Source organism: Peromyscus californicus, unplaced genomic scaffold, assembly GCF_007827085.1.
Source record: "Peromyscus californicus insignis strain IS unplaced genomic scaffold, ASM782708v3 Scaffold_4__1_contigs__length_199733344, whole genome shotgun sequence".
In the NCBI taxonomy this organism is placed as follows: domain Eukaryota; kingdom Metazoa; phylum Chordata; class Mammalia; order Rodentia; family Cricetidae; genus Peromyscus; species Peromyscus californicus.
In genome coordinates, this window is record NW_026294562.1 from 23,199,574 (window position 1) to 23,213,337 (window position 13,764).

General features: G+C 38.7%; 1 protein-coding gene across 1 annotated transcript in view; it reads right to left on the reverse strand.

The window, feature by feature from the left end:
* Nucleotides 1-671: 671 nt before the first annotated feature.
* The window catches only part of LOC128095208 (cytochrome P450 2C42-like), a 47,569-nt gene continuing 34,476 nt past the window's right edge, over nucleotides 672-13,764 (reverse strand). Inside the window, exons 8-11 of the mRNA XM_052714003.1 lie at nucleotides 13,002-13,143; nucleotides 10,662-10,849; nucleotides 5,854-5,995; nucleotides 672-856 (exon numbers count right to left, since the gene is read on the reverse strand). Of these exons, the coding sequence (XP_052569963.1) occupies nucleotides 675-856; nucleotides 5,854-5,995; nucleotides 10,662-10,849; nucleotides 13,002-13,143 (654 nt within the window). The 3' untranslated portion in view covers nucleotides 672-674. The remainder of the gene's footprint in view (nucleotides 857-5,853; nucleotides 5,996-10,661; nucleotides 10,850-13,001; nucleotides 13,144-13,764) is intronic.

Genomic DNA, 13,764 nt, shown 5'->3' on the forward strand with positions numbered 1-13,764 from the left:
ATCAGGGTGTAAGGGAACATACATGGAATCCCAGCATGTGGTAAATAGAAGCAGAAAGATGTGAAATTTAAGGTCATGTTCAGCTGCATAGAGTTTGAGTACAGCCTGGACACCATGAGACCATATCAAAAAAAAAAAAGAGGAAACTAAAAACTGACCAGAATTATAATGCTTTTATTTAAAACACACAAGGTCTAGGTGATGCTGAACTTCACCTCACATTATAATCATTTTTTTCAGTTTTAGCTGAAATAATTTGGCATGAGATAAGAGTCAGCAATGCTAAAGACAATAAATCATTGCACAGCATAAGGAATTGCAGATGTGTTTGGGGGTGACCCTAGAAGTTAGCCAGAATGGAAGACAGGCATTCCCTGGATTTTGAGGAGATGAGGCAATGTGAGATGGGAGGCCAGGGAGACATGCCTGACAGAAGAGGTCAACTGTGCCCTGTAAGAAGAGACTGCAGTGCCGGGCGGTGGTGGCGCACGCCTTTAATCCCAGCACTCGGGAGGCAGAGCCAGGCGGATCTCTGTGAGTTCGAGGCCAGCCTGGACTACCAAGTGAGTTCCAGGACAGGCGCAAAGCTACACAGAGAAACCCTGTCTCGAAAAACCAAAAAAAAAAAAAAAAAAAAAAAGAAGAGACTGCAGAAAGAAGCACGTGGTATTCATTCAGACTGGGATGAAGCAGATCCAGAACTCTGGTGGCACAGAAACAAATCCATTGGCAACTGCAGTGGTATCAAGGTCTTTTGGGTCAACTGGAGATTTCAGATTAAAGTTCTGCAAAATGGTGGTCAGGAATAAAAACAACTCCATTCGGGCCAGGCCTTCTCCCACACAAATTTGTTTTCCTGCAAATAAGAAAGAATATGTCTAAAGAATACATATCTATCAAGGAATTTCATACTCAGACCGCTCCCCAGGAAGCAGACAAAGAGATCCTGGATAGATGAATGTACTTTCACTTAAGAAGGTGGACTTCTGAGTTCTTATCTAAAACAAAGAATTGGCAGGCTCTTACCCATTTGCAAAACTGTTTGGAGAGACTTTCAAATCTCCTGCCAACATGCCTCTTTGGTAGAACTACTTAGTTTTCTAAGTAGTTTTTCCTGTCTTTGTCCAAGTTGATCAACCTGCCACTGTAGCCTAAACCAGCCTATTCTGGTTTAGAGAAAGGTAATCCATCCCCTGCTCTAATCATTTAAGAACCCTTCAGGCTGACTTGGAAACCAACTCAGGTTCCCCATCCCATGCACAGAGTTGGTTTCTTTGTGTGTTCTGCTATATAGTGTATGTGGGTTTTCCCTTTCCATAAAATTTAGATGAATGTTGTCATTATGTCTTTTGTGCCTTTTAATTCAAGTTGGCAAAGAAATCAAATCCTTTCCTGTACCCCTAGATGTTATCATAATTATTAGACAAATAATTGGAGGGATGGAGAAATGGACCATTGGGTGGATAAATAGAGAAAAAGTGGAGATATTTTCTCCATACTTAATATTAGCAAATATAACATTAAAATATTTAGATAATAATTTCAAGATGGTGGAGTAGCAACATGGAACACTGTAAGTCTCATCCACAGGATGGAAACAAAGGAAGACATAAGTAATTGCCAGTGGCCATGAGTGAGTGGCCTTGCTGGGCCTTGGGAAGTGATGCTGTGAAAAGGAAAGCTGAGTACTCCAGAAAATGTGGAGAATAAAAGAAATAGCAGCAGAGTACCTCTGTTCCCAGGACTAACACCTGAATAAGGAAGGGACTCTTCCCTCAAAGGGGATAAAGGTAAAAGAAAAAGAGACATAGCATTGTACTATGTACTAAGACCGCACCATACAGACAAAATAGCTTAAATAAACAGGTGGCTAGCAGTCTTAATGATCAGAAAACTTTATCAAAACCCTCATGTGTCTCATAGCAGACACTCTAGCCCATAGCTATCTTAACAGATAAGTCCTAATTACAGGAATTAAATTACTCTGAGAGTTAAGCAAAGTCCCCATGGATACCCCTCAACTGTGACTGGGTAGGCAGTGGCCACCTGAGACAGTTGCTTAAGGAGAGTCTTTCTTTGACATAAACCTTGTTGTGGTTTGAATACAAATATGAAACATTCTTTAAAGAATAATAGGTTTAAACATTTGGTCCCCAGTTGGTAATACTGTTCTACAATGCTGTGGACCCTTTAGGAAATGACCTCAATATCGGAGGTCAGTGACTAGAAGCAGTCCTTCAAGTTTTATAGTCTGCCCCCACTTCTCACCTACTCTCTTCCTCCTGTTCCATCATGATGTGAGAATGTGAAAGATTCCAGCTGCACTCTCCAGCCTCAAGGAAGACACCTACTACCCTGCTTTCTCTACCCTAATACACCATATGCCTTCAAAATGCAAACCTTTAAGTTGGTCCTTGACAAATATTTGGTTGTAAGAACAAAAAAATTGACTTGTACAGAAAATTGATATGGAGTAGGTCTGTTGCAGTGATTAACCTCAGCATGTGATTCTTAGGAATTGCCTTGTGGGAGGAACATGGAAGAGTTTGTAGCTATAGGCTAGTGAAGCTCTAATGTTCACTAAGCAGAGATCAATATGCCATTCTGCTGGAAATTTCAAGGACTCTGTGAGAAATGATCTAAAGGCCATTCATGTCACATTTAAGCAAAGCATCTGGTCATTCCCTGTACTCCAAAAGTTTAAGTGAGGTTGGGTTGTTTGTAATGAACTAGTTTGTTTGGTGGAAGAAGCTTCAAGACAGGATAGCATTTAGGCTTCATCATGGCTATTGATCACACTTCTTATCAGGGTCCACAGAGAGAGAAAACATGTGGAACAGGAACATCAGAGAGTCTAACAAAGCAGACAAAAAGGATACAGACAATGCTGTGGCTGTGGAAGAGATTAGTGGCATTAAAAAGTAACCATATACTCTGTTCTGGAACAATTGAGAAAGTGGCCTGAGAACAGCACCCAACCCATTTAGGGCTCTAATGCATAAAAATGCAAACTTATTTGAAAGGAGAAAATCTGAACTGAGAATGCCAACACAAGAGCTGCCAGCTCCAGGTACCCTCTCCACCATTGCTAGGAGTCTTGTGGGTTCCTGAAGACTTTTCCCTAGCACTAGGTTTCTCCCTAACCCCATACTGGCTTACTCTTATCCCACCCCAGACTCAGTCATCTCCATCCCCTCTACTCCCTGCCCCCCACCCCAGTTTATCCAGGAGATCTTAACTCTTTCCCCTTCCTGGAGCAGTCCATGAATATCCCTCTTAGGGTCCTCTCCTTTACCTAGCTTCTCTGGGGTTGTGGATTGTAGCCTGGTTATCCTTCACTTTGTGTCTAATATCCACTTATGAGTGAGTACAGATAGTGACTTGTGGAGGAAATGCAGAGCCCCACAGCCAAGCACTTGGCAGAGCTCCTGGAGTTCAAATGAAGAGAGGGAGGAGGAACTATAGGAACAAAAGAGGGTCAAGATCACGATGGAAAAAAAACACAGAGACAGCTGACCTGAGCTAGTGGAAGCTCACAGACTCTGGATTGACAGCTGGGTAGACTGCATAAGACCAAACTAGGTCCTCTAAATGTGGGTGTCAGTTGTGTGGCTTGATCTGTTTGGGGGGACCCTGGCAATGAGACCAGGACCTATCCCAGGTACATGAACTAACTTTTTAGAGCCCATTCCCTATGGTACAATGCCTTACTCAACCTTGATGCAGAGGAGAGGGGCTTACCCCTATGAGGAGTGAATGGGGCGTGGGATGGGAGGAAGGGGAACAGTGATTGATATGTTAAATGAGTAAATGAATGAATGAATAAATAAATAAATAAATAAATAAAGTTGTCAGCTCTAAAACAATAGTCTAGGAAAATGTTTCTACGGGGTCCAAAGTCAGGACTCACTGTATTCTTGATCCAAAGGGGCCTAGCAGAACAACCTGACATTATCACCTGTCTGGTACAAGTTTTGCAAACATTAATGATGCAAGAGAGTGGGTGTATCCATGGCTGGTGTTCATTGGAACCACGCTGTGTTGAACCAGCCCCACCCTTCACTGGCCCTGGGATGGCTGGTCCTGCCCCTTGCTGGATATTGCAGCAGCAAGCTGGCCTTACTCCTCAGGGAAGAGCTCACACACACACACCCCACCCCTCACCATAGGCATGTACCTCACCTAGGAAGCACACTAGAGCTGACCTGGTCAGGGACGCAGGTGAGCCATCCCTGAGGGCAGGAGAGCAGGAGAGCTGACCCTGGCTCCCACCTCATCTGCCATGTGGCGGCCTGGGTGAGAGAATGATAACCTCCCTCCTCACCCATTACCACCTGTGGCAGGTGAGAGAGCTGGCCCCTGGAGTCACAAGAGTAGGAAGGAGAGCTAGCCCTGATCCTCGCCGGCTGCAGTGCACTAGAAAGCAGCTTCAGCTTCCTGTCTGGGCAGCACAATAGATGCCAGGTCCTTGGAACATCTACCTACGAAACTTCAGGCCAAGAGTTCAGTCAATGTGAAACCCATTAGCTTGTATAAGTAATAATATTTATAAAAAGAAAATAGTGAATATTGGCTTCATTAAAAGCACTGACTTAAGTATCTCCGTCCCACATAAGAACTACCCTTTTATATTTCATGTCCCCATCCTTAGAACTAGAAACATCCACACTGCTCATCTTTCCTATTCCCAGTCTGAGTTTTACAAGCTTTTCTTACAGCCTTCAACCCCCTACTGTCAGCTCCAATGATGTCTAAGAACCATGAGTATTCAAAACTTTTATAATTTTGTTGGCTAAATGCCTATACTACATTCAAGATGTAGCCAAACATAATTTTCTCTTTCTTATCTTCAACATAAATAAAATATCACCCTCAGCAAGAATTTCTGAAAAATGGTTTTCTGGTTTTGTTTTCCTCAAGTGTGTCAAAATATGTATTCTTAAAAAAAGGTTTGGTCTTTGTCATCGCGGTGTCTATAATACGAGATAAAAAGCAGACATCCAAAGTCACAATATCAGCAAGGGAGGTTCCATGGCTGGAAACTTAGCACACATCAGGTGTAGAAATCCAGGAGTTTGCTCTCTGGGTCATGACTTGGGAAGGGTGTTCTGTGAACATCACAGTGCATCCTGACATTCTAGAGTTATTTGGAAGATTTTCTGACACCCAGGATGAGAAGCCCCACTGTTGTTATTCATTACCTCCTTACAATGCCTTGCCTGTTCCCCTTCTCTTGTTGCCTTTTCAGGCATCTCACATGTGTTCTCTGGGTTGTCATCTTGCCTAGTCCATCTCATATTTTGCAGTGGGGTACAAGAAGCAAAAGATAAGCAAATTATTCCCTACAATTTTCACCTGCCTCCTTCTGGTATCTTGTGTTTCCCACCATCACAACCGTTCCTTTGGGTTTGCTCTTCTGCTACCCTTACTGAGTGTGATGCTTTTATTCTGTACTTGGAGAGACTTGTATCTGCCTAAAATTGTGAACTGAGAAGCACCACAGAGAAGACATTGAATCATGCCATAGAGTTAGATACCTTCCTCAGAGAAGGGCAATCTATCTTACTGTCTAGAAAGACTTCAATAGTAGCTTTGTGATAATGTAAACCATTATCTAACCACATTATGGGCTAGCTTTGTGAATTTGGAAAGGATGGATCAACACTCTAAAGTCCTTCTAATGTGGCTTATCAGTAATAATGTTTTGTCTCAGAGAAAGTACATGGGCATTGGGAGTAGTGATCTGATCATGTCTAAAGAGTTAATCTACAGTCCCAAGAGAAAGCACAATGTAAGCCTCAAGTTGTAATGCCTGCAAGTTGCCTTGTTGTATTGAAAATAAATTTTGATTACCTGTTGAGAAAGGAATAGAGTAGTCACTTTTTTTAAACTTGCCGTTCTCATCCAGAAAGTGTCCAGGATCAAACCTCTTTGGGTTGGGGAATTCTTTGTCATCATGTAGCACAGATGTCAGTGATGTTATTACAGTAGTACCCTAGAAATAAGAGGCATAGACAAGTCAAGTTTCCTAAAAAGGTATGGAGCTAAAAGGAACAATAGGTATCACATAGTTTCATTTTTTTATCTTGAGATGAGGAAACCATTACCAAACAAGAGCTGAGGCATAGCCAGAAAGATCATGTAACAAACAGGGTAGATAAATAGCTGGAGTCCTGTGGCAGTGATCTGCATTCAGTGCCTCTAACAGCAATTGAGGTTCTAAGTAATGGGATTTTGGTGCCAACACTTCTGAGTCTGTTTTCATTATCAACAAGCTTAATTTAACACTGGTATCTATCACACCCACTGCTCTTGTTCACCACTGCTGTTATCGCACCATTCACATTGCATACTCATGTGGAAGTTTGTTTCTATACAGAAAACATCACAGGAATGTTTCATATACATGTCTGATATCGTTAAAAAATACCTTCTGCAATAACAGGACCCAAAAGTAATAAAAAAAAACATTATTCAGTGCTTTCACTAACAAGTTTGGCTTGATTAAACAAATATGGAGATTTTATTACATTTAGAACAACATGAAAAATAAAAGGATGATGACACAGAAATAGAACCATTTTGTGAGTCGGGTCAGGACCATCAGTTCAGGCAAGTATAAAAATTGAAATATAGCACCATTGTTAGGGAATAACCAATCACTTTCTGATTGAAGACACAACTCCATTTACCTTCCCTAGGATACTCAATAAGTTGTTCTGGTTTAGCCACTTTGGTTTTTGTATTTTGATATGACAAATGTGCCCATTGTGAGCCTGTTGAATAGATCAATAATATGTCTGTGGAAATGAATGGAGTTAATTGCCTGCTAGAATAATTTTAAAAATTGACAAGGCAGGGGCTGCAGAGATGGCTCAGCAGTTAAGAGCACTGACTGCTCTTCCAGAGGACCCTGATTCAATTCCCAGCACCCATATGGCAGCTCACAACTGTCTGTAACTCCAGTTCCAGGGGATCCAACACCCTCACACAGGCATACATACAGGCAAACCATCAATGCACATAAAATAAAAATAAATAAATTATTTTTTTTTAAATTGACAAGGCAGGTCACATATAATAAATGACTGACAACCTAGCCACTTCTTCATTCAGTTGTTTTGTTTTTAAAAGAAAGAAAGCATGAATTTGGGTGGGTAGGAAGGGAATCTGGAAAGAGTTGGGGAACAGAACAGAATAAGATAAAAATATACTCTATGAATAAATAAAATAATTTTAAAAAATAAAGAATTCCTAAAAGTTGTCCTCTGACTACCACACATGGCATGTACACATACACACACACACAAACACACACACACACACACACACACAAATGCATACATAAATCAATAAATGTGATTTCATAAAAATTGTTGTGGTATTTAAATATAGGTTGTATATTGTACAATATCATTTTATCAATGAGAACGGCATATGAATGATATTAGTACTATGTACTAAAATAATAGATGTTGCTGAAACATAAATACTGAAATATCGAGCTATAAATATATACATGCATTCATACATAGTTATATAGGTGATAGAATATAATAGAGATGTTAAAATTTACACATTAATTTATTTAAATTTTAATTTAAAATACAAAATAGAGAAAATTCTCATATATTTATTATATAACACACCTATAATTTTTATTTTATATTGAGTCACTTCAATGTTTTAGTGAACTAATGTAAGTAAATTTTTTTCAATGGAAAAGAAGTCATTTTCTCAAAATATCTGTTTCAAATAATATGAGGTTATTTCAATAATGAGAAAAATATCAAGCTTGATCGATTCTCTGTACTAATTAACTTAAAAATAGCTACTGAGCTATACTTAAAACTAAAATAAGAATGTGTCTAGAAGATGATGAGGAAAAATCATTAAGACCTGGTACTGACAAATATTTTTTCAGATAGGATACAGATCTACCTTAAGTAATTATAGAATATTCCATTAGACAGTCATTCTAAGCATAGACAAATATTCCTTGTGCAAATTCAGTCTTTCACCTCCTTTGACTAGCTCAAGATCTGAGAATGTTTAATCAAAAAGAAATTTTGAAAACCATTTTTCATATGTCAAAAGCTATAGAGTTTAAATCTCAGTTTCCATTGCCAGTAGTCACAGCCATTACAGAGTTTACACACTGTCAGTAATTGCTTTCCTATTTCAGTAGCAAACTGTAGAATCCCTGTGGCCGAGAAATTCTGAAATATGGCCAATTAAAGTAAATATTTCTCTAATCATTTCTTAGCTTTCTCTCCTGAAATCAGTGGCTCTATAGAAGAATGTCATTTACCTTATTTGAACATAGTAGAATTACCTACAAAATGTTTCTCATGTCTCTACTAGTCTTATGCCTGAAAAACATGAACAGATCATTCACAGGGACTCTGACTTTTTTGGACTCAAGGCCACAACACAGGATGATGAACCACCAATGGCTTTCAATTTGGAAGATGGCTACACTTTCCTCTATCAGATTCCAAAAGCTGGTGTTATCAATCAGGGATGTTGGAAATCCTATTGTTTCCTCAATCTGTTTTCTATTGACTCACAATGGAGAAAAATTACTTTCCTTAATATTACTCTCAGTTTCAAATCTCAAGAAAAAGATGTTTACTGCTGTTTATGCCTTTTGGTGAAAGGAGAGCTGATTGAAGCCCTAACCTTTGTGTCAGATCTGTCACCCCCAGAGCAAGACCATCACTTATTGCCAAACTCATCAGTTGCTTATTCTTCCTGGGATAGCATTAGTAATTGCAGCCTTACCAACTTTAGTACTCAGTTTCTGATAACAATATAATTTCGTTTTATTGCATTCTTAACATGAAATGTCCTGACTTCACATGGAAAGAGTAGCTTACCTGGTGATTTAAATGTACATATATAATCAGAAACCATGTGTTAGAAAACATTGTTAGGATATAAAGACTAGGATTTGCATGAAAAATATAGCTCATAACTTTACAACCAGAATGCCTAGATAAATGCAGAAAATGTGTTAGCAAGCTTTATAAAGTTGTGGATTCAATTATTCTTGGTATTTGAGGGACAAAAGAATGTCAGTTAATGCCTAGAGTTAACCACCGCTTCTATTCATATCAATTCTGAGTCATTGACAAAAGTGTTACTTAATTCTGACTTCTTAGTGGAAAAGGAACTCTTTCTGGATGGGGATAATCATCCTCTGAAATGTTGCATTTTCAAACAGAACATTTGGTATTTTACTAAGTGTTGCTCAGAACTGCAAGGATATGACTAAGTGATCAAAAGAGGATTGAGGGAAGGCGATACAAGCAGATGCTTTTCAGGGAACAGTTTACACAGCTTCCTGTAAAAAAGCATCATACTCATATTTAAAAATAAAAAAAAATTGATGAATAAAAACAATGCAACAAAGTCTCGAAGTGGTAGAAAGTACAGCCATGAATAGCATACAGCAGAGAACATCCAACTGTGTGCATAGAAGTAAAATGCGGACATTTGTGAGCAAAGTGCCTCCAATAAGTACAGTCACACATGGATAAAGTAAATGAATTTGATAAAATTATGGAAATGTTCACACAAAAAAACTCCTTTAGATATTACAGAACAGAGAAAATTTCCTTATTTGATAATCCACTAAAATTTATTTAAAGCATCATTCTCAGAAATAGGATAGTAAGTTTCAACACCTCTCTACAGAGTAGAAATGAAAAATGTATGTCTACCACCAACTGTGTCCAACTCTCTCCTGGAAATTCTAGTCATTACAATGTTGTTATTAGAAATTAGGAGCATAAGAATTAAGGAATATGAAATAGGAAATGTTAATATGTTAATCCAGGTAGCAGTAAAAAGCATCTCAAACTTGCAAAACAACCTCAAGATAAAGTTATTGGCAAAGAATAGTCACCTTCTCAAGGTTACTAGAAATAAGGTCATCACAATGATAAAAATCAAGTGGATGTTCAAGAATCAGGTACAAAGAAATGGCAAAGGAATGATAAACTCAAAAGCAACAAAATTATATACTGTTCAGGAAATAATAAGTGAAATATTCAGGAGCCACTGCACTGAAAACAAAACATAATTAAGAATATAAAATAAGCTGGGCAGCGGTGGCACATGCCTTTAATCCCAGCACTTGGGAGGCAGAGGCAGGTGGATCTCTATGAGTTCAAGGCCAGCCTGGTCTACAGAGCAAGATCCAGGATAGGCACCAAAACTACACAGAGAAACCCTGTCTCGAAAAAACAATATATAAAGCTAAAGTATAATGGGAATCTAAACATTTGAATTGAAAGAGTTAATGGGACAATGTGCGTACACAATACACAACACATTTCTTATTACCCTGATAAAAAGTCCTAAGATTGGCAAACTGGACTTCTCTGAATATTCTTTTTAAAATCTAAGCAGCTAAGGGTGGCTAGGAACTACCTTTAAAGGAGAGCAAATTCGAAAGACATGTAGAGACATGTTCTAAAGATTTATAGACTCTTAATAGAAACACCACGACATACAGCTGCCAGATGTGAGGTGTTTACCCCTCTTTGATCTTATGAGGGAAGCAAATTGGAATCAATCACACTGTGAATCAAGATCAAGATTAAGGTATGCTAGAAGAAGGTATGTAGCATTAAGGTATGTAGAAGGAAGCTTACCTTGGGAATGAGATAGTTTCTGAATTTAATGTCACAGGTCACCGCATGGGGCAGACTGGTGGGAAGGAGGTCAATGTACCTCTGAATCTCATGCAACACAGCATCTGTGTAGGGCATGTGACTCCTGTCCTGCATGCAGGGGCTTCTGTGTCTACCAATCACATGGTCAATCTCTTCCTGGACTTTGGCTAGTTCAACACAGTGAGAAATGACAGAATAAGAGAGAAATGGCACACTGATCACAACTCAGGCTAATGGAGCCTGATGAAGGTACTCAGCAGCATTACGAATGCATAATACGTGCTAAGGAAATGACAGTTACTATGATATAATATACTATATGCAATATATAATGTATCATAATACACATCTCTCCTACATACTGTGTGTCACAGTACAGTAGCCCTTACCTATAAAGCAGTATAGCTGAAATCAATATCAATTACTAATTTCAAGCAACAAAGAGAACAACAGTAAGTCAAGAAAAACAGCTCTTACAAAATAAAACTATTGACAAAATGTTACATTTATACCAAAATAATATAATATATTTTGAATTAGATTATAGTATGTGGCTGTAGAGATGGCTCAGCGGTTAAGAGCACTGGCTGCTCTTCCAGAGAACCTGGGTTCAATTCCCAACACCCACATGGTAGCTCACAACTGTTTGTAATTCCAGTTCCAGGGGATCAGACACTCTCACACAGACATACATGCAGAAAATAACAATGCACATAAAATAAATAAATAAATTGAAATGAATTATAGTGGTACTGTGTGTATATAATTTTCAAGGGTATTTATCACCCTCCTATTTCACAAATATGGCCACACTAAACACACTAGCAGTTTCTTCTGAAATACAGATCCACATTTCTATGTAATGATTCTTTTTCTTTCTTATCTATTGTTAGAGAAATTAAATTATTTCTTGACATGTGGAGATAAGGGTTTACAGGTTTCAAGATTTATTATACATAAGCAAATGTTGACAAACACATATACGCACATTTCCTCTTTGTCCAATTCTAACACAGCAACTTTGGTGGTATCATTATCCATTGCTTACATCTTTGTAATTACACAAAAATTGTACCCTAGTAAGATAACTATGACAACAGGTATTATCTTGGCTTTAATCCTGCTTCTCTTCATCAGTTCACATCTTCATTTAGATTTAGATTTATTTTTAAATGCTCAAGTAGAAATTTCAAGGCCATACCAATAAATGTCCATTTGTGGAGAAGTCTCAGGCTACAAAGCACTTAACCTCTCTTTGGTTCCTGGTTCCCCCCTCGAACTGGCATCATCCACCTGGTTCATTCTGAATTGAATGTTTTCTGGGTGCCTAGCAGCCTACCTGACACTTCATCCTCCTCTGTGATTTCTCTGGTTTCCTGCAGCCTATGACTTATTCTTAATTGGTTGTAGTCACTTGAGTGGAAGACATTTCCCAATCTTTTGAGGGACAAGAAAAATAGTAAACTTTATGGAAAGCTTGGAAGGCTGGGAACACCTGTCTTTTATGAGTAGACAAAATAGCATCATCTCTTTAGAATTCTGGTACAGTCTGAGTACTAAATCATTATAAAGCACTGATTCATCTCTCTAAAAGTTTCCATGATTTTCTCCTCAGCCTTGATAAACAGAAATTGCAAGACCGAATCTCTTAGGTCAATGATTTAATTTTTCATTAATAACAGACACTTGGCAAGAATGTTCTCTGAAGATGATAATGTATAGATAGAGGTGTGTGTAGTCTATAGTTGTCTGCTCTATGAAGAATATATATGGTGGTTGAAGGAGAAAGATGAGTCAAATTTTAAGAAGAGAAATTTGCCAATTTAATTTGTCAATTTTTTAATATTGATTTTCCATTTTCAAGGAAGTATATGTGTATATCTTGTGGGAAATTTGCACATGAGAGTAGGAGCCCAGGGAGGCTGGATGTGGATATTTGATTGACTGTAGCTGAGTCAATCAAATAGTTACAGATGGTTTGTGAGCTGAGCAACATGGGTACTGGGAACCAAACTCCAGTGTCGTCTTCAAAAGCAATACATCTTAACAACTGAGCCACCTTTCTTCTGGCATTCCTTTTCATCTCACACCTTGTGCTGACACAATAGCCTCCCATAAAGCCCACACTCTGGAATAGCACTCTCCTGATTACACCACAGCCATACTGCCTTCACTTTAGAAGGCATCACTCTTTCTGTGGCTTGAGACAGCCCACTTCACAGATTATAGCTAGTGGCACAAAAGGTTAAAAGCAGAGGCTTCTCTGAGACAAACAAGATTTCTTTCTGAAACTGACTAGCCTCCCACTTGTGTCCTTACCTGTGACTTCTGGGTGCTTGAGCAGGAGCAGCAGAGAGTACCTCAGTGTTGTGCTTGTTGTCTCTGTCCCAGCAGCAAACAGGTCAGATGTGGTGACTGCAAAGTTTTCATAAGTAAACTCGGCCTTCGGGTTGTGTTTTTCCTGGGAATAGTTTGACTGTGTTTTCTAACAAGTTGTTTGCAAACATACTTATTACAGTGAAAAAATAACTTACAAGTACAAATTTAACCTGACAGACCCTGGAGAGTGCAGCAGGAGAAGAAACTGACCTGTGCTTGAAAGACATGCAGACTACCAACCCATCTGCATATCCTACACCCAGTTTCTTTCCTGGGAAAAATCTCCTTTCACGAGACTGTTTAGTCAGATGAACCATGCAATGTACCATGTTCTCAAAGACATGTAAACAAAAGAATAGCAACTCCATTTCTTATTTTCTCTTCTTTACTCAAAACACACAAGAGAAAGAAGAGACAAAACAGACAGCATGTGATGTGAAGGCCAGCCATGAAGGTAAAGACTCAACTGTAAATATGGTGAAGAAAAATGGAAAGTCCCTGACTCTCCTGGGGTAAGTATACTGCTTGAATAAGGATAAGAAGTCTAGTTTACAGCTAGCACAGGATACAGTTCAGTGCAGCAGAATGGAGAGATCACAAAAAGAGTCTTACATTTTTGGTTTTAGGAAGCTCAAGAGAAGTATATGGCCTCTCAACAAATGGTTCAGTGATGAAACAATTTATTCCTACAGGTCTGATAGAC